The sequence below is a fragment of the Pyrus communis genome, chromosome 7 (genome assembly GCF_963583255.1).
Source record: "Pyrus communis chromosome 7, drPyrComm1.1, whole genome shotgun sequence".
In the NCBI taxonomy this organism is placed as follows: domain Eukaryota; kingdom Viridiplantae; phylum Streptophyta; class Magnoliopsida; order Rosales; family Rosaceae; genus Pyrus; species Pyrus communis.
The window spans coordinates 8,808,525-8,832,764 of NC_084809.1; the positions used below are offsets into that span (position 1 = coordinate 8,808,525).

The 24,240-nt window shown below is 36.4% G+C and overlaps 2 protein-coding genes across 2 annotated transcripts; both read right to left on the reverse strand.

The window, feature by feature from the left end:
- Positions 1-9,361: 9,361 nt before the first annotated feature.
- On the reverse strand, positions 9,362-13,574 carry LOC137739814 (conserved oligomeric Golgi complex subunit 5-like). The gene is made up of 3 exons (XM_068479530.1): positions 12,344-13,574; positions 11,201-11,674; positions 9,362-10,611 (listed from the first exon to the last, which is right to left on the reverse strand). The coding sequence occupies exons 1-3, from the start codon at positions 13,412-13,414 to the stop codon at positions 9,676-9,678; spliced, it is 2,481 nt and encodes an 826-aa protein (XP_068335631.1). The 5' UTR covers positions 13,415-13,574; the 3' UTR covers positions 9,362-9,675.
- Positions 13,575-14,560: 986 nt separating this feature from the next.
- LOC137738847 (uncharacterized) lies at positions 14,561-14,993 on the reverse strand. The gene has a single exon (XM_068478321.1). The coding sequence runs from the start codon at positions 14,955-14,957 to the stop codon at positions 14,715-14,717; it is 243 nt and encodes an 80-aa protein (XP_068334422.1). The 5' UTR covers positions 14,958-14,993; the 3' UTR covers positions 14,561-14,714.
- Between the last annotated feature and the right edge of the window lie 9,247 nt (positions 14,994-24,240).

A 24,240-nucleotide genomic window follows, 5' to 3' on the forward strand; every position in this document is an offset into this window, starting at 1 on the left:
CACTAAATAAGGAAAAGTGCATCATGTAGATAAAAGAATAAATTCAAAAAGTATTTTGATTTTAAAAAATAGAGGTAACTATTGATCAAAGTAATTTAATCAAATTTTAAAAAGGCACAAATATTTAATCTAAATGATATAGAAAAACTGTAGATGATTTGAATTTTCCCGTTATATAATGATTCCATCATAGGCGTCTTTTGGGACTTCACCTGTTGGTTAATCAATCCACTGTCAGATAGCAAGTGCTAGAGGTTAATCCACCGTTAGATCGAGTCCAACGGTTCCCGATCTTTCAATTTTAACCGTTAAATTTGATCCAAAGATCGATCTTCCAAGGTTAGACACAAAATTTGAAACAATTTGGTTAAAATAAAATTTTGGGCAAGGAATCTGAGGCCTGGGGATGGCCCAACTTTTGAAAATAGAAACTGAGAAATCCTAAGGAAAAGGGGACAATTATAAGACAAATTCCACCCCATCCAATTGCCAGGGCAATTGGGTAATTCAATCCACCAAAATCAATAAAATTTAGAGATTTTGAATTTGATGTGTGAGTTTAGGTTGGATGTAGGGTTTATATGAAGAGAAAAAAAAAATTGTAGATAATGACACATGTCACGTCGTGATTGACTAAAAATCTTGTCATAAATATATCCACAAAGATTCTGATCAAATAGTGACACGTGGTGGGACGAAATTGTCACATCCCTAGTGTTGGAACATATCCATAAATTTGTATGATACGATCTATGACCAAGATTGACAGTCCCCCGCCACATCCCAGACTCGACTCCACCGTAGTATGATATTATTCGCTTTGGGCCATGACCACGCTCTCAAGGTTTTGTTTCTGGGAACTCACGAGCAACTTCCCAAGGGTCACCCATCCTAGGATTGCTCTAGCCCAAACTCACTTAAATTCGGAGTTCCTATGGAACCCGAAACCAATGAGCTCCCAAAAAGCCTCGTTCTAGGTAGAGATAATAATATACATATAAGGCTTACATGATCCACTCCCTAGACTGTGGGATGTTACAAAATTGATTAAAAATTTTATTGGAAATCTATTAGCAAAATTCTTACAGATCATGACAAGTGGCGCTACGAAATTAGTTAAAAATCTACTCAAAAATCTATTCCCACAAATTATATTTTCAGATATTAAAGTGATGTGATTAGTTAAAAATCCTTATCTTAAACTATACACAAAATAATCTTTTATTATTTTAATAAAAATAATATTTTAATACCAATTGCGCTCAAACATCCACTACTTTTTGGAGTCTGGGATTTCCTCTCCTCAACCAGCAGACGGCAGTCTGCGTTTCTTCGGAGGGTGCGAGAGGGAGGAGGAAGTGGTAATTGGATTCGAGGCTCCATTGCCGGTGAGGCCTTGTACGAGCCTCTTGAAGCTAGAGCAGTCAGTGGTGTAGACTTAAGAATGAGTAACCCCAACTTCTTCAAAATAACGGGAAATTTTGACTTTTCTTGTGCAAATATATCGGTTGTGTGCTGTGATCTGATTTCCTAAACACAAACTAGAAATGCATCCTATGACACTTGGAATATGTTGTGAATACTTTGGTTTGGTAATTAAGATCTTTTCTTACAATCGAAGCATGCTATTTATACAAAGATTTTATAAGCTAGACCAATGCTACTAACCTTTTGTGTGTTGGAAGCCGTACAATTCTTTGCCTTTTATGGACAAACCATTCAGTTTAACAAACATAATTTTACGACATGCACGATTGTCCCCGTTGAACATATATAGCATGTGTGTTACAATGTACACCTACGTATATGAATGAGAAGCATGCATGGATAATAATACGAAATATAGATTGAACAAATTATACACGGTAATCAGTTAAAGCGGAAATAGGTTCTCTGTACAAAGAATCCACATTGAATAAATGCATATCTTTGTTATGAACATATGTACTACTTAGGCATCAAAAGAAGAATATTACAAGACCGGATGTTTATACAACGAACATTTAACAAATTTGATCATGGTAACCCCGAGAGTTCGTAATCATATATGCTGACTTGTTGATCAATTTGAGCATAACCATAGTGGGAAAAAGGATCATGATTAGGCTGATCATAAACAGTGTCTAAATTGAGCCATTGCTCAAGATCTTGAAAAGGTAGCATATCATCCACCAACAATTGCTCTTCTGAGGAACCTTCTGAAGTACTAGTAGTTGTTGTTGTATGATCATCTGCAAATATCTGATAACATAACTGTTCGAACTCTTGATCATTTATAAACACTTGGCTGCACAATTCCGAAGAATCAAACGACGTGTCAATAGACATATCCACGCTGCCTTCAGGCTCAATGTCCACAACTACTGGGATTTCCTTCTCCTCCTCGACCGGCAGTCTATGTTTTTTCGGAGGGTGCAAGAGGGAGGAGGAAGTGGTAATTGGATTCGAAGCTCCATTGCCGGTGAGGTCTTGTACGAGCCTCTTGAAGCTAGAGCTGTCAGTGATGTAGACTTTAGGCCTCAAAAGTCTTATCAAACTGTTAAACTCTTTGTTTTCTTTCTTAGATATTTTCAGTGATGCAGTTTGTTGGCTTACTTTCTTCCCCATAGTTTCTTACAAGATCTGCCGTCCTAGGAAACACCTCCCAGCTGTTTTTTATGCTAAAGCGGAGGACTCAAAGAGCTTATAAATATTAGGGTTAATGAAGGAGGTGAGTTTTGAAGGTGGTGGAAGCAGAACAGGACAGAAGACAAAGATGCCGAAAAATAATATTTCTTTTTTTACTCTCTTTTTTTTTTTTCTAGAAAAAGAAAGCTTCATAACAGGAATTACACACACACTCACGCTCATTCCTTATCAGAGTATGACCCCCGTGAAGCAAAATGCTAGGGTTTGTATTTACATGGGAAGACAGAGACATTGGCCAATTCAGGAGGATCGTTTTTAGGTATTAAGATAATTGTTAAAATAATATATATCACTGTATGCTGTGCGGGGTAGAAGAGCATTCAGGGCACGCCTCTAACTATTCAATAACAATATAAAGTTGGTGGCAAATATGAAACACTATTTGGCTTTAAAGAAAGTATAATTTGATACGTGTGTAAAAGTAATTTGTTAAAATTACTTTTATGTTCACAAGTTAAAACATGATTACGATGTTCCATGGCATTGAATGTTCAATTTTAACCTTTATTTTTTTTCGAATTACTCTATACTCCGTGGCATTGCAAAAAAATTAAAAAAATGTCATTTGTCTGTAATGAGAAATATCATCTTACAATAAGGCCGTTTGTATGTGTGAAGATGATTCTCATATAAGAATGCGCACTAGAGTTTGATTAATTTTATGACATTGCTTATTAAAGCAGTGTGAGTTTAATGATTATGGGAGAAAATTGTAGAAATCAAACTCGAGAAACTTATGTATTACACTCAATAGTTAAACTCACACTAATTGAACCTAAACTTTTGATTCATTATCTGAGTTTAATTTCAATTTATCAAAATCAAACTCAAATATTTGAGCTACCGTGTGAATTTCACTTCGAGAAACTAAAAAATCTTGCAAATACATATTAATTAAGAGTTGATTTTACGTTGAAACCTCAACATTTTCAAATAATTTTCTGATTATATTACATGATTGCTGTTTCCACACTGACTGATAGCTTGCTGGCTTAAAGAAGATAGGGAATTTAATTACATAAACTTTGTTTTATTATTAAATGGAAAATTTTAAGACCTCATCAACGTCACAGTAGGGATGCGTGAATGCTCTAGCCTCCATGTCCACATCCAAGTTTGGCGCTTGGCTGTCCAAATATTTGGCAGCCTGTTGGCAAATCACTTTGTGCCACATTGCAGTGCATGGTAGCACTGCAGATAAGTATAGTATCAACAGAGAAAGTGATATTTTTAATTATTGAATTTGACTGCATAAGTGCTTTTTTTCTATTTGATGCTCTGCCCAAGTGCTTATGGACTTAAGCATCTTTCTGTTCAACTCTAGCTATCTAATCACGCACGATTAATATTTTGTCCATGGGTAACCCTGAGCAAAAGCAGTTCGCCAAGTTTGAATAAATGCTTTTATTTGAAGTTGTTTACGTGAATCTAATTAATCTTCTTCACTAATAAAAAATAAAAAAAAATTAGCTATAGTACATTTCTTGGCATAGCAACATATATATCTGACCAACGTGGATGCGAAGTCATCATTGATCTTTGCAAGCCAGCTAATATGTGTGTTACGTTTCAAGCAAGCTAGTGTCAAGAATGTAATGAAAAAACAAAAGGATGCTTAAAGGAGTCATTGTCACTCTAATGATAGAGTATTTATTTTTATATCGCGACCAAAGTTAGGATTATCATTCTTTATTTTTATGGTCTTACGCATGTTCAACAAGTGCTAGCTAGCCAAAGTTTGTATATGTTTGACCTCAAATGACAGAAAAATTGTTTATGGCTAATTACTAATGATAGAAAATTGTTTATGGCCAACTACTATCTCTATTTTTGGCAAATTTTAAGTTGCAGCAGTCGGACCACCTGACCATGTAGTCATATTCATACACATAGGAGGGCCCTGTATTTGTCTCCCTCACCCTAAGTTGGTTGAGTATGTTTAAGTTATCTGATACATCACCATGTAATGGTGTTGTTATGCTCAAACTATAACACTATTATTATTTTTTAATTATACATCCTACAAGTAGGATGTGTGTCAATTACGTCATTTACTATATTATAAATAACACATAAAATGATAATACCACGTGCTGATGTTCTAGGTCACACAAAAATTTCTCGAACTTGTCCTACCTAATTGTCTCTAGATATGGGAACGGTCTAGCCATAACATTATCGTCTAGTTTGGCTAACATGGAATAGTAAATAATTAATTTTAATGAATTGAATTAATAACGAAGAGAGAGGAGAGAACAAGACTTGGCAAAAAGTTTTCTTTTCTCTTTTGGCTAACCACTTTTAGCTAGGAATTAATAATGTCATGGCTAATTTGTTGGAGTGGTTTTTCGGGGAGTTCCAATGAAATATATATGTCCTGAAAGCAACTTTGGGTATTCTACTAGAGATGCACAGGCCTCCTTCCGTAATGGTTTTAGATCATATGATCATTAGAGGTAGAGGATGGAACTTGAGTGCCAATTCTAATGGAAAAGCAATCTTGTGGCTGATTGGTATCAATAATAATTGAATTAGATAAATTACTAAATTGACAATGAAAAAGATAACTTACTAGATTAAGTATATAACAAATGATGAAATGAATGTTAAATGTTAAATTGTTTGATTTGGATGATATAAGAGAGAGTAGTCACAGATGGAAACTAATCCCTCCAAATCTAACCAAGGGATTAATTTCCCTAATGTTCTATCTTAGACGAAGTGGACACCCAGATTTTCAATAGCATTCAGTATTCTTCAATTTAATCAAATCATGGACACTTTTGACCAAAAAAAATTCAAATCGTTGAAACCAAACATGACATCTTAAATTCTCTAATAGTCTAGCAATGAAGTCTTAGATTCTCCTAAGTAAGAAATAGTTTGAGAAAATTGAACAGCGAATTTTGAGTAATAAGTGATGATTACTAATTTCCATGTTTGATTTTTAGATATTTATGGGAGAGATTCTTCGTAGGCAACTGGGAGGTGAGGTTGCAAGCTATGCTAGGCAATTTATTGTGTTATGCTAGCATGGAGCATACCACAATTCCCAGACTACTGGAGAACTCCCTGGTGGTAGGCCTATGACAGGTAAATGGGTGGAGTGTAGGACACCCAAGGAAGACTTCAAGGAGTCGACCCTTGCCTCTCTTAGAGCCAGGAAAGGCACGAAGGTAGGAATGGAGATACTGTGTGAATTCCACTTTTAGGAATTAAAAAATCTTGCAAGTGCATATTAAGAGTTGATTTTACGTTGAAACCTCAACATTCTTCAAGTATTTTTTTTATTATATTACATGATTGCTGCTTCCACACTGGCCGATATCTTGATGGCTTAAAGAAGATAGGGAATTTAATTAATTTCATTAACTTTGTAATTATTAAATGGAAATGTTAAAAACATTATCTACATCACAATAGGGATGTGTGAATGCTCCACCTCCATGTCCACATCCCGCGTCATATAAAAAATCTGGAACTTTGGAGCTGGGCTGTACAAATATTTGGCAGCCTGTTGGTAAATAACTGTGTGCCACATTGTAGTGCATGGTGTGGTGTTGGTTATTTTAATTATTGTTAATTTATTCTATTTTAAAGATTCAAAACTTATTAATTATTTATTTTAATGTCTAAGAGTTGTGTCATTTCAAGAGTTATAATCATATTTTGAAGGGGTATGAGGAATTCTTTAATTAAGAAACCTCAACTGAATTAAAACTTTTCTGTCTCATCTACTCTTCATATTTCTATCATCATCATCAATTATTCAAATCCTATAATCATTGTGTTTTAATATTTGGACAATTGATCACTATTTAGCAATTTCGTCTGTTATTAGTGTGCATAATTGATCACAAGATCATAAATCCTGTAGTTGTAGGCACCGTCATAGTCTGCATGTATGGAGACATCTATTGCTTTAGGGCAGTGATATCGCACCCCTCTTTAGTTTACAAACAAGAATTTCTAATTCACTTTCCTCTTTTGAATTTCATAAGTCTGATAATGATTATATACTTTTAAATTTCATAAGTCTGATAATGGTTATACACTTAATTTGCTATATTTCATTATATAAATAGTTAGTATAATTTTGCAATATCTTTCACAGGTGGCGCCGCAGATACGTGAAGTATCAACAAAGAAAGTGACATTTTTTTGTTATTGAAATGTTTGGAATCTCATTTGACGGCATAAATGTTTTTGTTTTCATTCATTTGATGCTCAGCTTAAGTGCTTAAGGACTTGAGCATCTTTCTGTTCTTCGACCCGATCTAATCACGCACGATTAATCTTTTTTATATCGTAACCCTGAGCAAAAGCAATTCGCCAAGTTTGAATAAATGCTTTTGTTTGAAGTTGTTTAGTCAATCTAATTAATCTTCTTCACTAATAAAAAAATAATTTTAGCTATACTACATATATAGGCATAGCAATATATATGTCTGACCAACGTGGATGCGAAGTCATCACTGATCTTTGCAAGCCAGCCAATATGTGTGTTACGTATCAAGCAAGCTAGTGTTAAGAATGTGATGACAAAAGAAAAGGGATGCTTAAGCGAGTCAATATTGTAACTCTAATAGTAGAGCATTTATCTTTACATCGCCACAAAAGTTGGGACTTTCATTCTTTTATCTTTATGGTCTTATGCATTTTTGAGCAAGGGCTAGCCAAAATTTGTTTATATTTGACCTCAAATGACATAAAAATTGTTTGTGGCTAACTATTTAAGTTGCAACAGTCGGATCACTTGGCTATGCGACCATATTTATACACATAGGAGGCTTTATGGCACTATTGACACACACATGAGGGACCCTGTATTTGGTCTCCCTCATCCTTGGTTGAGTAATTTCAAGTATATATCCAAAACATCGCCACGTGATGGTATGACTCATTATAATACGTTTTTTTTCTTCTTTTAATTATATATATATATATATAGTATGACGATAACATATTAATTATGTCGTTCACCTTTATTATAACATATAAAATGATAATACCACATACCGATATTCACACAAAAATTTCTCGAACTTGTCCTACCTAATTGTCTCTTATTTTATATATGTGAACGGTCAGACGAATTATTAAGGAAGAGAGAAGGAGACAACAAAATTAGGCCAAAAGTTTTTGTTTTTTTTCCTCTTTTGGCTAACCACTTTTAACTAGCAATTTCATTTAAAAGTGTTTTTAAAATGACTAAAATTATTTTTGGTGAAATTGTTTTTGAAACCAATCCTTGGTAAAAATGAAAGTGAATATTGAAAAAGCACTTAAAGTGTTTTTGAAACCAATCATTTTGCTGCCAAGGATGAAAATTTCTGAATTGTCTAATTTGAAGATAGAAAGAGAGAGTAATCTTGAAGGAAACTTATTCTTTCAAATTCCAACCATGAATCAAAGGGGATTAGCACTTTCCTTCATATTCCATCTTAAATTTGGACGAAATTTGGAAGTTGACATCTATTTTTTATTAATTAACACTCAATATTCTTTAATTCAATCCAGTCTTTCTTCAATTCAGTCCAATTCTTGATACCAACTAGGACCTTTTAAACTCTTAAGGGCTCGTTTGGTACATATGATTGGATTTGAATGAAAAAATCTCAAATTTGAAGGGTATATTGAAGGTGTAAGTGAATGATTTTTTATTATTTAAAGAGAATTAGAAGAGGATTAGATATTAAGAAAATTCATCCCATCTAATCCTACCATCTTAAAGCACATAAGTGAGACGAAAAAAAACTATGGTCAGGAAAAGCTGAAAATCAGTAAGTTGCAACAGATAATCAGGCAATGAAACATTCTTATACCGGAACGATTACATGCATTAAAAACTAGTTTAATTCACCACCAAAGTTTGTGGACAAATATATTGAAGAAACAAAAACTTCCTGGGCTTTTTAGTCATAAAGATCCATGAGATTTGCTTAACTTCTCACTTTGATCCCTGAGATTTGAAATCGATAGAATTGGTCCATGAATTTGTCCACAATTAATCATTTTGATCCTCCCGTAAAAATCTCCATAAAAAAGAATAAAATGACAAAAATACCCTCAAATTTTGTCAAATCATTTTGGCTTATTGTTTATTATATTGAGGATAATTTTGTCATTTTGATCCTCATTTGGCACAATTTTTCACCGAATGAACCATTTGTCATTTTGATCCTCATTTGATCCTCATTTGTCAAATCATTTTGGCTTATGAACCATTTCTATTGATTTCAAATCTCAAGGACCAAAGTGAGAAGTTAAGCAAATCTCAGAGACTAGTTTGGCTAAAAAGCCAAACTTCCTGTGTTTTCACATCGAGAATTCTTTGCAAATGAAGAGATGTCAAAGGGGTTTCTTACTTCCCAAACAAATCTTCCGACATCTATATATAAACGCTGATTCATCAAGAATATCCAAGAAATGTACTCTGAATTGTTAATTCATCGCCATCAGATTCATCCATAATAAGTAATAAGATGATACAAAAGGGATTGAGTGGGATTCATCGACATCTGAGATTCATTTTGAAGCAGATCTTCCTCAATAGGAACTGAACGCTGGCACGAGGAAAGTTTTGCGACTTCAAATAAAACGCGGAAAGCGCTTATTCGTGAAAAGAAAATAATGGAGTTCTTTGAACTCTGCACAAGAGCCGATATGCCAACAGCTGATTCACGATTGATATGGAAATGTAACAGTAATTTACACTGTGTAGCTATTTAATTACATGAAACAGAGAACAATATCACCACAAATACAAGGGTCAGAAGGAGAAAGAATGGATACAAAACCAAATTATAACGAATTTTCGATGAACTCGAGTACTGCTCTTGTCCTCCAGAGTTGATGAGCTACGAACCCTTAAGATTAACCTATCAAAAATGCTGAGTATAGATCTAAATGCTAAAGAGAATAGCAAACCGATCAGCTGAAACGGCAAGAGAAGTAAAAGGTTACTACCAAGAGATCCACCGGACATCAAGACTTTTGGGTCGCACGAGGATTTTCCGTCAAAGATGACCCTAGCTGAAGCATTAGAGGATAGACAGGGCTGAACTCTTTGTCACCTCGAGCCCTTACATGCATGGCATAGTCATCCAGTGTTGCTTTGATACCCTTCCATACCTGATCCTCTCCTTGAGAATCTAGCCACATTGAGTATTGCAGAGGTGTTAGTTTGTTCCTTTGCAGGGGTGATTGCAATTCATCAGGACCTCGGGAGTAAAGATGGTGAAGTGCGACGCTTGGTGGTAGATCTTGAAGAAGAGGAGATCCTCCGAGTTGGGAAGTCTCCAAGAAGATAAGAGGTCGAAATGCTCGAAGGGCTCTGTATGGCCCACCAAGTTGCTCTACTGGGAACAAGTTTTGGCCTACAGCTAATTCTAGCTCAGCCATGTCCCTGGCCATCCTTAGTTTCCCTGATTCTGAAAGGGGTCTGACAAGAGAAGCATGTCTGATAAAGAATATTAAAACCCGTGCAGCCATGCTCCTAACAAGCCTAGTGCATATGGTCTCTGTTCCAACCGTGGCAGATTTTGGAGGCAAAAGCCTAGACAGGAACTCACTACGGAAGTGAAGAATGCACTTTTGCAACTCCTCCATGTAAGGTGAAGCATTGTTGTCCATAGCAGCATCCATGCCTAGCACACCAAATCTCTGTTCATGAATTTGCAAGATGCAAGATTCAAGACGCTCAAGCATAGCTTGGAACAAGGACGTCACTGAGTCACTAGCAACCCCATATATTGCACCTAACGAGGGAGACAGCACATCTGAAGCAATAGTGGGCAGTCCTGTAACCATAGATGATATGCGTGTGTGAATTTCTTGGAGATACTGACATAACATGAAGTTCTTGAGCTGTGCAGGAGTTGCAGGACCATTGACTTGACGTGCTTCAGGACCAGTTGATATCTGCCATTGTGGACATAATAATAGAATGAGAAAATTTTGAACACGGACAAAAAATCACTTTTCAAAATCAAAGGGTCAGCATACATTTCTATTATATACGTACGCCCTTCAAATGAGTTCCTATAGATCAATCATAGTTATCGGGCATAACCTTTCAAGAGAACTGGCTATCCTTTGACTTACCAATCTTAATTAGAACGTTGACAATTTTTTGAAAAATAAATCCACAGAGAGTAAAATTGATTTATATTTCCTCCATAATGATACATGAACTTGACTTTCCATTAGTCGCATTCAATTGCCCTTCTCTAATTAAGATTAAGCCATAAGATTCACAACATATATGTATAACAACAAAGAAAAACAAGACAATTGAACAAGTGAAACAGCTTGGGCAATGAAATAAATAGACATTGAACTTAACTAATATATTCAGATTATGCAGATACTACAAATGAATGCATGAATTCTATGATTTGTATTTAATGGAAACCATATAATTGAGCTCATTACATCTAGCTTCAGACGCCTAAGAAGACTAGGATCATGTGTCTACCTTGGGAATATTATGCAAGAACTAAAAGATTACCCGGTACTCAGCTCGTTCACCAAGTAGGAGAAGAACCTTGCCAATTTCACGCAATACAAGAAGAGTCAAGCGCCCATCCAACTGAACAGATTCAATTTCTTCTTGAATCCGTGATATAATTATTGAGATATGTTCTTTAGAGGGAACACTTCCACGGCTGGACACTGGAAATACAGTATTCACAAGGTCTGACAAGCGACCCAAGCAGAGTCCCAAAAATGATTTTTGGAATATTTCAACAGCTGCAACCAGTTGTTCCTTTCCCTCTGACGTAATAGCCGGTAAAACCCCTTTGACATCTGTGTCGCGTGCAATTCTTTCGAGAAGATTATCTATCATAGAGAAAAGCTTCGGATACCCCATAGTGAAAACCTCTTTAACAAAACTTGATGCAGTGAAAGCGGACTTCATTTGGTTGGCAAATGCCTTCACAAGGGCCTCCCACACTCTGTCTGTTATCATAGGATCAGCTTCCTAAGCAAGTAACATATAATGTGAGCAAAAGTTATTGCTTTTAGACAGGATGAACAGTAACAATCATTGCCAATATTGTTAGCAATCAAGCAGCAAAGTTATCAGAATTAAATACTAATAGGAAACCTTAATTCAAGTCAGGATAGAACTGCAAGTCAACCATTGCAGAGACAAAAAAAAATTATGCCGATTTTGTAGGTTACTCATTGGTAGTAGCGCAAATCAATAATCATACACCGAAAATTAATACTTGTAAACCAAAATACAGAGTAATCGAAACAAACTGTAGCAGTTCATGGGTACATTGTGCACATTGATCGCTAACCTAAGTATAACATAACATTGCTACGGATGATCAGAAAAAAGGAAAAAAACCCAACTTCGAGAGTAGAAGGCGGTTAATGACTGTTCAGACTTCCGTAAGGCCACTATAAGATGATAAATCTTCTAGGAACTGCGAATTAAGGGATTAAGTATGACCCAATTCCAGTTTCCAATCCAGTAAAATTGTTTTCATTTATCTGTCAACTAATACAGAAATGAGGCTAGTATCATATCTGAGCTAGTACAAGAATACAAAAGCACAAGTAAATTCATACTTTCTATCATTCATACACAATCAAATAGTCAAGCAATTGAAAAGCAAACCCAATTGGACAATCCTCTCACCTGAATAACCTCATCAAGCAGCAATACATGAGTAAACGGGTCACGCTTCTTCGACAACACCCTCTGCAAGTGCCACACCACAACCATTATCGAATGCAGCTGATCCATACAACTCCCCATCCTCTGCCAAATCGCCTCCCTCGCCTTCCCACCACTTCCAATCTGCGGCGTGCCCCCGCCTCCTCTGATCCCACCCGGCCCAAACCCACCTCCTGCCGACCCAGAAATCGCCTTCATATCCAATGCTGCACTCACACTCTTCATCCCCATTCCCTTATACTTGTTAATCAGCTGATCCATCGCCCGTCTCAGCTCTCCCAAATTGTAAAACACCTGCAGACCGGTCCCAACCTCGGCCTGGTTCAAACCCTCCATCCCTCTCTCCAAAACCTTCATCGCCTCCGTACGCAACTTGTCTCCCGTCTCCTTGACCCACTCGAGCTCGGAATCGACCACACCAATGCTGGCGAGGTCGTACTCGTTGTAAAGAGCTAAGATCTCGCAATGGAGCTGAGCAGCCTTGGCGAGATCGAGGCGGTCGGGGTCATCGGAGGCGAGGGACCGGAGCTTACTGGAGAGGCGTAGGGCTCTGATGGAGTGGTGGAGAAGATCGGAGGAGGCGTGGAGATTTTGGAGCTGGATGGTGAGGGTGCGGATGGAGGCGAGGGGGTCGGAAAGCTCAGACCGGGTGTGGCGGAGGGAGGACTCGAGGGCGGCAACGGAGGATCGAACGGTGGAAAGGGCGTGATCGGCGTGGTGGAGGGAGGAGAGCTGGGCGAGGAGGTCGGAGTGGCGGGAGAGGACCTCGGAGCGGAGCTGAGACTCGAGGAGGCGGATGGCGTGCTGGAGCTTTTCGGCCGTAGAGGCGGGGGAGCCGGAGGAGAGGGCGGCGGAGGAGAAGGTGGTGGAGGAGAAGGAGGGAGAGAGGAAGACAGAGAAGATTGGGTCTGAGGCGAATGTGTCTAAAGGGGATGCGGTGGCGATGGCGGAGGTGGGGGTTGAGGATTTGAAGGTGGAGAGGCGTTGCAGTGGGGAAGCGGAGGAGGAGGCGGGAGATGAAGAAGAAGCCATTTCGGACCCGAGTCTAGACTGTTACTCTAGTCCCCGCCCTGAGCCCCCTTTGCTTTTGATGCGACTGTTTTTGTCAACGAGAAATGGCAACGAGACTTTCCGTGGCCTTATGAATTTTTGTACAATTTTACGAAGAGTATTATTTTGAAATAGTCTCTTTGCCATTTTTCTTTATCAATACAAGGCTTTTAATCTAAAATAAAAGTCTAGCACATGCACAAACAAATTTTGTTGCATCCTGTTTTACCAGACGAAAAGATTTGTCACGCAAAATGTTACCTAATAAAACCCTATCGCCATCTCAACCTCAATGCGACGACTATGTCATAACCTTAAACTTGACATGACGATAGACCTTCGTCCCTTGAACTTTGACACAACAAACACCTTTTATCTTAACTCCACGTGTCGTAAAAAGCCTTATATGAAATTCAGCTTTACAATGTCGTAAAAAGCCTTATACGAAAACACATTTATGTAGCAGCGAGTATTGTTATAGTGATTCTAGACTATAGTAGACTTCACTGAGTGTTAGTAGAGAATAATATGACATAATTATCTCAAAATGCATATAAATTGAGGGTTCAAACCCAGATTAGCAAATATATTAACAATAGCATTATCTAGACATACAGAACCGACATCATGTACAATATAAGCATTCTATCACCCACAAATTATAACATGTAAAATAATAACATTATGTACAATATCATCCTCGTGTTACAAAAAATCTCTCTATTTCATGAATAGTAGGTTTTGATGTAAAATTCTTTAAACTAAAACAGAACTCTCCACATTAAAGTTACATGTTTCTATCTTTGTTAGTAGACCCAATAAACAAACAACCCTGACCTTACCCTGTCCCCACCACCACCACCGGATCATCATGATATTAACCTAGCTACTCTAAACTTCAACCTTTTTCGAATAATGGGATAACCAACTAGACCGAAAAAATATACAAAGAGCGTTAGATTGGAAAAACAAAACGTATACATTGTTCATATTAAACCATAACGGAGTTTATTTTCAAAATTAAAAAAGCAACTGTTACACAAATGAATTCTCAAGGAACCAGAAACCCTAGCCAGTTACATGCTTTTATGCCCAATTTTTGGCCAAAAAATAAAAGCAACAAAAAAACATCAAATTAATACCCCCATTATGTCCCAAAAGGTGTAAAAAAAAAAATATAACAAAAAAAAAAGTGAAAGAAAGGAGTAAGGAGATACAAATTAAGAAATTAATTAACTAATCAGAATAATGAATTATGAAATATAATTAATAGTATAGTAGGTCAGATGTGGCAACCGCAGCAAAGGTAGAAGAAGCAGAGCGTCGAGACCAGAACGATGGCCTCCACGACGGATAGTATCTTGAAGACGACGTCGTCGAGGATGGTGATCTGAAAGTTCACGCGCTTCCATTTGAACACAGAGAATTTCCTTGGCCATAACTCTTTGCTGATCACCTTCTTTAACGACCACGCTGCCTTCTCCTTCTTTGTTGTTGCCGGTGAGCTCTTTTGATCATTTTCCATCTCTGAAACGTTGTCGTAGGGTATGGAGTTGATGATTGCCTGAGAGGAAGAAGTGTGAAATGGTGGGTATATATAGAGAGAAAGTGGGGAAAGGGTAGTGCTTTAATTGGTTTCTTCATAAACAAAAGAAGGTGGTGCTGGGCCTGCTGGCCGAAGTAATTTCAGGTTTGTGACGAGGCTATTTCTGGAATTTGGTACAAATATTCTAAGTTTTTTTTTTTTTCCCAATTTTCAACAAGACAGTCTCAATAAGAATTCAATCATTAACCGTCATATATATGGTCTACAAAATATGGTTCGAGTAGATGGTTTCTTTAACATTACACATAATAACAACGTAAAATTTGATTAATCCAATGTTTATTGAGGAGTAAGTTAATTAATTACTTTTTTTAATTTCTTATATTAGCAAGAACACAAGTTCAAGAATGTTGGCAACTTTTCATTTGAACTTCTACGTTCTCGTTTGCCGAGTTGATCCATTCACCATGTAAGAAATGTGTTACCTTATTATTTTATTACATTAAACTAGTATATTAAATAAAAATAATAATCAAATTAATCAAATGCGTTTAATAACCAATTAAAAAAAGATTGAAAATGCTGTCAATTTTGGCAACAAATGTGAAGTTTGCCAATCTATGTCATAGCACATCAAATTTAACTTTTCAATTGAAAAATATTGTTACTGTCTCTTTTTACTAATAATGCTGATCTGGATATTGTAACATCTCTTTTGGAGATGCTTTTAAATTATGCTTGGTTTGCACTTCATGTGATTGGCATCTTCTTAACGAAGTCCACACATTCTCGATGCCTTTTCTTTCTGCAACGGCTCATAAAAAAAGTTTAAAGCTAGACAAAATCGACATATGTGTTGGTTTCATCTAACAACGGTTTGGTAGGGTGTGGTCCATTTCTATAGTTGTTTGTCCAGTTGGTCAAGGTTATCCAACGGCTACCTTCTTTCTTTTTTTTACTAGGGTATAAGCGCACATTTTGTATGCGAACAATTTCATTTTTTTTTTTTTTATTAAGAAGTGTGATTAGTTTTTAAAATTTTTAAAAATAGTACGAAACAATGATGATGAGATCTCTTAATAAGGACATATTTTTCTTAATATTACATAATTACCATTTTGCTCTTTTTATGTAAATATTGTGCATAAAAAATGAGAGTAAAATAGAAAAAATGGGGATATGATTGTCATTTTCTCAAAAGGTATAAAAGTACTATTTTGCCCTCCTCATGTCAACATTGTGTATTTAAAAGTGAGGGGCAAAAAGTTGACAAACCCTCTTCTCTTAATAATGTAGAATATAGATAGATTAGAACTTAGAATTGTTCTTCGACCAACTGTTCAAAGAATATTTACCTAGATCCTATTGAGTGTTAAAATGCAGGGTCCACTTCATTATATATGCAAGGCTTGTTGACTTTTGTATAGTTGAGTAGTCTGAAAAATCAACGATTAGATTTAATATATATTTGCAACAGTTAGATCTTGTATAAAACTCGTAGCACTGAGTCATATGTATCATTGTAGTTTAGACTCTTAATTTTGTTTGTTCTTGCCTACCTTTTCGTTTTAACTCATATCATTTTAGTTTAAGAGGAATGGAAAAACACGTGAAATAGTATACGATCAAGTGATTTGTGTTTTCAGTACACGTAAAACCTTCTCCTTTACTAAGCTAAAACGCTTAGCAAACTTGGAGAGCTTTTGCCACAATTGATAAGTTTTCCAATTTTCATGTAAAGTTTTCTTATCAATGCAACATAACATGATAGATTGTGTCGATTGTGTTTTTTCACACCTTGTGCGGCAACGACTCTTGCACCAAACCGGAATATAATATTACGAGAGATTTTTTTTTTTTTTTTTTTTTTACTCCCTAAAGTAAGCAAACCTGACAAGAATAAAGGAATTACTAGAACATGAGGATGGTGTTTGTACAAGATCGCTACACTCCAAGCTTTCTTGCGTTTGAAACAACCAATTGACAACTTCTCCTTTAAACTTAATCTATAACTTTTCTTCGTCTTCTTCTTCGTATAATATTGGAACTTGATTATTTAGATTCTTAGCATAAAGATGAAATCAGAGACACACATGAATGATGCATCCGAGATCTCATTTTACAGATACTATAAATTTATATTAGATATTCTTGTACCAAATAGGTTATAGACCCTTCTTTCTCAGATTTGAATTCTCTCCGAACCTTACTGTCCAGAGTCTAGGAATCAAGTAATCCGTGCCACACATTTGTACGAAAAAGAAATTGGAGTCGTTGGTTTATATGAGGTGGGTCAACGAAATGATTTAATGAGAATTGTCAGATTCATTTTGTGTGGTCCAAATTGTTTGATCTTTAAACTCCGAACATTAAAGTCTGGAACGGATCCAAAATCTTCTTTTTCTAGTGTTAGGGGTTGTCCATGATGAGATGAGCACTTTGTGTGGAGGGTCGGTCAATATCCAGATAGACTACAGGAATAATATCTTGGAGGAGACAGCCTCATAATTTGGTAGCGACTTCAACCCTTCTTTTTCTAAAAGGGATACCAAGGCTGCAGAGGAATCCTAGTTAGCTGTCTCCAACTGTTCTAAATGAGAGATACTCTCGTGTAACTGGTGATGTTATATAGCAAGTATTAATTGGATAATTAGGGAAATATTTGAGAACGTATTAAACATTTAATAAGTTAAGTAACCCAATAAGGTTATGCATTAGTTTCAAGAGATAATCTCTCGTTCTGTATGAAAAAACAAGTATCTAATTTCCATCCAAAAAGTAAACATTGTTATTCTCAATTCGTATAAAGTTTCAGATTTCAGAACCTCCTCAATTACTTGTAATTTGTTATACTTGGGGAAGTGAAACTGCGCGTTAAGAGAAAGCTTGAAACACTTCAACGAAAATACTTGAAAGGATTAAGATCTGAGGTGATAGGTGCTTAGGGATGTAAACAAGATTGGTTGAATCACTATATCTCAATCGTTTGTATTCTTGTTTGTTTATTTGCTTGGTGGTAACCAACATTCAAGGTGTGTGATGGATCATCGAGCCTCTAAGAGCAATTCCGCTTCTAAAAAAGTATGCCAGCATTCAGCCCATTTAATCCACTCAGTGAACAGTGATAGACCTCAGTGAACAGTAATAGGTCAAATGCATCTCCACCCCTACAAAATACGCTGGCACCCAGCCTATTTAAAATATTTTTTTTATTTTTTATAAAATAATAAATAAATAATTTGTTTTAATTTCGGATAGGATTTTTAACCAATCTCATCATGTCACGTGTCATTATCATAATAAAATTACATAAACTCATCAAATAAGCTTAAAAAAAACACACTAAATAAAATTACATAAACTCATCAAATAAACTTAAAAAAACATACTAAATTAACTAAGAACTTTATTGTTCCACCACAAGATCCTTTTAATTATCTTGACCTTGTTGCAATCCCCATTGGTGCTCAATCAAGTCACTTTGACGGGTACATTGCCAGTATGGCTCTTGCAATGAAGTATAACGCTCAGCGATCAAGTAAGAACCCAAGATTTGAAAATGATGAAGATGGATGTAGGGATGTAGGGTTTATATGGACAAAAAAAGAAAGGATGAGGTTCTTGGTATTTTTTTCACACAAAAAGTATATGAAAGCTTTGGTAGAAAGTGTTGAAAATATTGAAATATGGTGTAAGGTGGAAGATGAGTGTGATGACCCATCCCCAATTAAAATATATTTTATTCTTGAACGCTTGGAAATGACGATTTTACCCTTGTGAGTGTTGTGATGTGAATGTTGTATATGGTTTAAATTATTGCCCCGTCGACAAAAAATTATTGATATTTGAGGTTACAATGGTATCAACGTGAGTTAGTGGCCGAGTTGGATTCATAGTGGAAATATTAGTAAGGAAGAGAGGAAATTGGGTTGGACCCAAAATGCATGAGCTTGGCCATGCAGCCCATTTAGGACTTAGGACAATTTAAAATGCCCAATTACGTTGGACACACATACGCACACGTGCAACCTTCTTCCCTTCTCTCTCTTTTTCTCGAAAATTCTTTCCGTCCATACAACCGAGCCTTCAACCTTCAAACACCATCAAAACACCACATATCGAACTTCTAAGAACCACCTTTGGATCCCTTGCAACCCTATGAACCCAATCATACAAGTTGTTCAAAGAAAAGACGCCGGGAACTCAAGAACTCGCGAGCTCCGGCGGGGTACCTTGTTACTCCAATATGATCGTGGATCTTTCACAGTATTTTAAAGCTCAAAAAGGGTCCTAAACATTTCTACTAGGATCCTAGGCTAGTTTTGGAGTGGTTAGAACGTCGAAACGCTTAGGTTTGTCAAGTTTCAAGTTTGGCCAGTTGTGTCGAGCAATTTTTTCGACTGTTTTCAGTCAGTGTTAGGACTTCAAAGTGGTAAGATCATGTTCTACTCGTCCAGGGCTTCAATTTGATATAATTTTTATGAAATTTGGTTGAAAAATGGTGAAGATATTAAAGTTTAAAGTTTTTCCAAAAACCGGTGAGTGCAGCGATGGCCGGCGCCGAAATCTGGCAAACCATCGGAGAAGATAAGGAATATTCTGTCAACTTTGACGAAATATACTAACGGTGTAAGGTAACACCGTTAGTTTTAGATGGTATATGCTGATATTTAATGGAATATTCCCTAACATCGTTAAGGAATTCGTCCGTGTGCCAGACACGTGCCCACGCGTGGCCGGCGCGTGGGACATCGGTAAATTATTCTAAAAATATGGGGATGCTCGGGGTGTTGAGTAGGCCACGATAATATATTCAAACACCTCAATTAAGCAACGTATGAGAAGTTATTTCATAGTGATGATTATGTGCTTAAAAATAACATTAAATAGTTGTTTCACATATAGGTGAGACGTTTCCAGAGGACGAGTGCAACCATGTGAGACTTGGGGGTTACGACCTGGCTACATACCAGTGAGTGGGCTCCTGAGTTATTTATATATATATATATATATATATATATATATATATATATATATATATATATATATATATATATATATACCTTATGTTTCCCAGAAACTGTTTAAATGGTTTTTACATTTTAAATGCCATGTCGTATGCATTGCATATTAGAATATGCTTTATTACAGATGTGCATATTACTGCTCGACGTTGTGGACGCTCAGGTAAGCTTTAGGTGAGTATATAGCGACGGTTGTGATGGTAGTGTGTATGATTATGATGAGTTGCTTTCAATGATTTACATCATACACCCCGGTGTTAGTGCTCCGCCAGAGGGTAGGGCCTAGCCTTCACGTGATCGTTCACCTCTCGCATCCATACGCTTACCTTGGATCCATGGCAGATGCTAGCCTGTCGTACATACCACATTAGGTGGTTCCGACTCGTAGGTGACTTGTGATACTTCTCACAACCTTCACGTGATCGTAACACTTGAGCGTACTTATTTACACCTAGTTTGTCGTACAGACCACATAAGTGGTTCCAACTCGTGTGCAGGATTTGATTTGATTGTTGAGTTATTAATTCAGTCGTACAGGTCACGTTAGGTGACTCCGGTTGATATGTCACTTTATATTATTGCAATTCACCTGGCTTACTTATTCATGGTTGAGATGATTGTCATGGTATACACATGGTTTGGTTATTCTCGAGTATATTTTTCATGTATGTTTACAATATTATTTTCTGGGAAACTTATACGGGTTTTACAGTGAAGGGTTATTACATTTGAAAAGATAAATGGTTTTGAAAGTTTGTTTTTGCCCACTCACACTTTTTGTTTTATGCCCCTTTCAAATCCAACAGCCTATAAGTTGACATGTGGCCAATGGTCAAAATTCTGACCATTGTGCCTTTTTTTTTTTTAATTTTTGGGGGAAAAGCATGGACTGTTGATTTGTGATCGGACGGTCTAGATCAAAATTCAAATTCAAATTTTTTTTACCGTTGGAAATCCAATGGCCCAGGACCGACACATGGCCTCCTTATCGGTGCGCTGAGTGTGCCTGCGCAAGCGGGCTCGGCTTTGGATACTTGTAGGCGACGCTCGCCCAGTTGCGCGTGCTTCCCATGCGCCTAGCGCAAATTTTTTTATCATATATCGTATTTGAGTATCCTAAGTACTGGTATGTGGGATTATTTGTATATGTCTGTGTGTTTTCTTTGAGAAGAGCTTGCTGTTCAAACAAGGGAAGAAATCATGTCCACTGGTTCACTATGAAATATGTTGATGCACAAAATCACTAACACTTTGGAACAACGTAAAGTGTCAAGTTTGTGATCGCTCGGTTGCTCCGGTTACCTAGTAAGGATAATATGTAAGAGATAGAGATAGGGAAACAAACACAAAATGTACGTGGTTCACCCTAAGTTTGGCTACGTCCACGGGGTAGAGGAGTTCTCATTAATTGTGAAGGGTTTACACAATACATATGTTCAAGCATAATCATCATTAGTGGGTTCTAATGATGAGTTTAAGTACAGTAATGGCATTCGTCCTTAATTGTAGGATAATGATCTTCTTTTATAGTTGAGGAGAGTCTTTTGCTTTCGTCCGCGGTTGATGTGGGACTCTATGAGTTTTATTCTAACGCTGACACGTGTTGTGATGTGATTAACCTCCTGAATAGAGAGAAACTCTTGTGCTTTGGCAGGGGTGCCTCCGCATGAATCCTTCAGTGGGTCCTTAAAGGTATGAAGTTGATTGGTATTTGGTAGTTTCAGGATTGGTCGAGTATGGTACAAACAAAATATAATGACCAAATGAATGTGGGAAGAATTTCAAAGTTTGAATCCCCCCACCCTTCCCTATTCATAAAAAGTATAACTATCAATGATTAATAAGTTTTGATTAGTAGATAAAATTGCCTTCACAAACTTTATACAACATATTGGTGACACCTAACATTTCATAAGAAAATGTTGGAGAAAAAAAATAGTGTGTCAACCATATATACACAAGTATGACAATTTCAAAGATAAGTGGTTACTCAGATGGCGAAGAGAAAGAAATATGTAGGAATCCTTCGATCACATCATCCGTATGATATTTTTTACAAAAGAAATAGACTTTATGTATTTTAGTTTCATCTGATTCTACGCTGGTCTCACCCAATACGAGAACTACTCTAATCAGTTAAACCTATTGAAGTTTCTCTTCTTGATAGTGAACAATCAATCGTTGTTGTAGCTAATGCGGACATGTTTTGTAGCATGTTCATTTGTTCACTTCACCACATGAGGAGCAACCGAACAAGTGGAAGAAGAACACACGGATAAGGAAACCTTTGGTGGGCAATTAGAACCATTAGCTGTCACATACACAATACATGACGACTATACGTACGTGGTCCAACAAGATCATATCTCATAAGCCATTTTGGCCCAATAGAATTGCTTGCATGTCTCACAAATATCCTTTTGGCAGTATATCTCTTTGGAACACAGACGCCGCGTCCGCGACTGGTTAATAATATGTCAATATCCTTGAGATATTTACAAAGATTGACCTGAAATGTGTCATGTTTAGGTGTATTGACATTTTATCAATGAAAAGCTATTCAGTTAGTAGACATTCCATTGGTGAGGACAGAAGTCACTGAACAACAGCTAGTAGCTGTTTTAACACACGCGGTGTTCGTAAAAGTGTTTCATGACTCACTTAACAAGTTGGGTTTAAGAGACATCCAAGCACTAACTTGAGGAAGAGTATTGGAGTGAGTCAACGTAGCATAGGGATTCAATATTGTTGGCGTGAGTCAATATACCATAGGAATTCAATATTGTTGGCGTGAGTCAATATACGATAGGAATTCAATATATGTTGGTCTAAATGAATGCACCTAAAATCGGGATTTAATGTTTCCGATAATTGGGATTAAATATACCAAATATCCTTGTACTTGTATATATATTTCCTCCTTGAGAGAAGGATATAACACCACAGTTGAAACCCAAAATTTATCCTGCTATGAGCACTTTTGCCAATAAATGCTTCCATCATGTTAAGTAATCCTCTGGCGATTCCTTGCCTCATTTACATGTAGATGCCTCCCAACTGGGTGTTTTTCACAATGTTTACATCGTAAATTTGTAATGTCTTGAGCTGTAAGCATATCCTTTACGGCCATTATTTGCTAGTAAATCTAAGAACAAGAATCCATGCTTTGTAGCCATGGAGGTAATGACTTTTCTGAACTAATGATGCTTCAGTTTCACAGACCTTTTTTTTTTTTTTTTTTTTTTTTTTGGGGTTAAATTAAGAATATGTTAATAAAGGCAAAGCTCAAAAAGAATAATAAAAGATAACAACGTGAGGAAAACTCAAAGCACCAATAAGTAAAAGGGAAAACGTGAAAACCAAAGCCTAACCTGCGCAGGGGAAGACAACAAACAACTTTGAGCCTAAGGAGCAACAATATTCCAATTATGGAAGATCCCCGTGTTAACGGTGGAAGACTTAACTATTAAAGTACAATCGACACCGAATCGTATTGGTGATGAATTGAAGAATTGTAGCAAGAGGTTTCTTATAGATGTTAAAGATGCGTTATTCCGCTCACACCAAATGACTAACTTTTGTTGGGAAACCTAACTAAAGGAATAGTTGAATTCTTGCAGAGGACACTTCAATGGTAAAAGCTCACCCTATGTATCCACTCCAAGGTTCAACCCCTATTCCCAATTGCTAAAAAGAAGATAAAAGAAAAGCGTGAACAAACATCTAATCAACCAAAGTCACCTTTTTCATCCAAGTGTTTCGTTAACAACCAAAATCAAATCAAAATTCTGTGTTAGTATTGTGATTAGTAAAAGAATTCATGCAAAGTTGTTCATGCAATGGAAAGATTATATAAAGTTACAGGTAAAAAGATTACGTGTTCAAGAAATAAAAATTAACTATTTAAAATTTGGGGCTTTTAGATCCAGGTCCAAAAATGTAGAGTGTTTTTAGGAGTGAGTCCAGTTATCTAATTATATGTTTTTATTTCTTTTATACTCATTTTACATTTTCTAAAAATAATAAAAATCAATTAAAATCTTCTAATATTATGCATTTTCCAACTCCAAAAGAATATATTTAATATCTTATAACAAAAAAACTAATATACTAACATAAATTTATCTGCAAAACATTCTACCCTAACTCAAGTAACAAATATATGAATGTATATAATACCTATACGTAAGATATGAAACCTAATTAAAGGGTAAAAAAGCATAACATACCTACAAGCA

Coding starts and splice junctions, on each gene's coding strand:
- LOC137739814 (XM_068479530.1), bottom strand. CDS start 13,414: ATGGCTTCTTCTTCATCTCCCGCCTCCTCCTCCGCTTCCCCACTGCAA. Junction 11,675..12,343: donor TGCTTGATGAGGTTATTCAG/GTGAGAGGATTG, acceptor TTACTTGCTTAG/GAAGCTGATCCTATGATAAC. Junction 10,612..11,200: donor GTGAACGAGCTGAGTACCGG/GTAATCTTTTAG, acceptor CCACAATGGCAG/ATATCAACTGGTCCTGAAGC.
- LOC137738847 (XM_068478321.1), bottom strand. CDS start 14,957: ATGGAAAATGATCAAAAGAGCTCACCGGCAACAACAAAGAAGGAGAAG.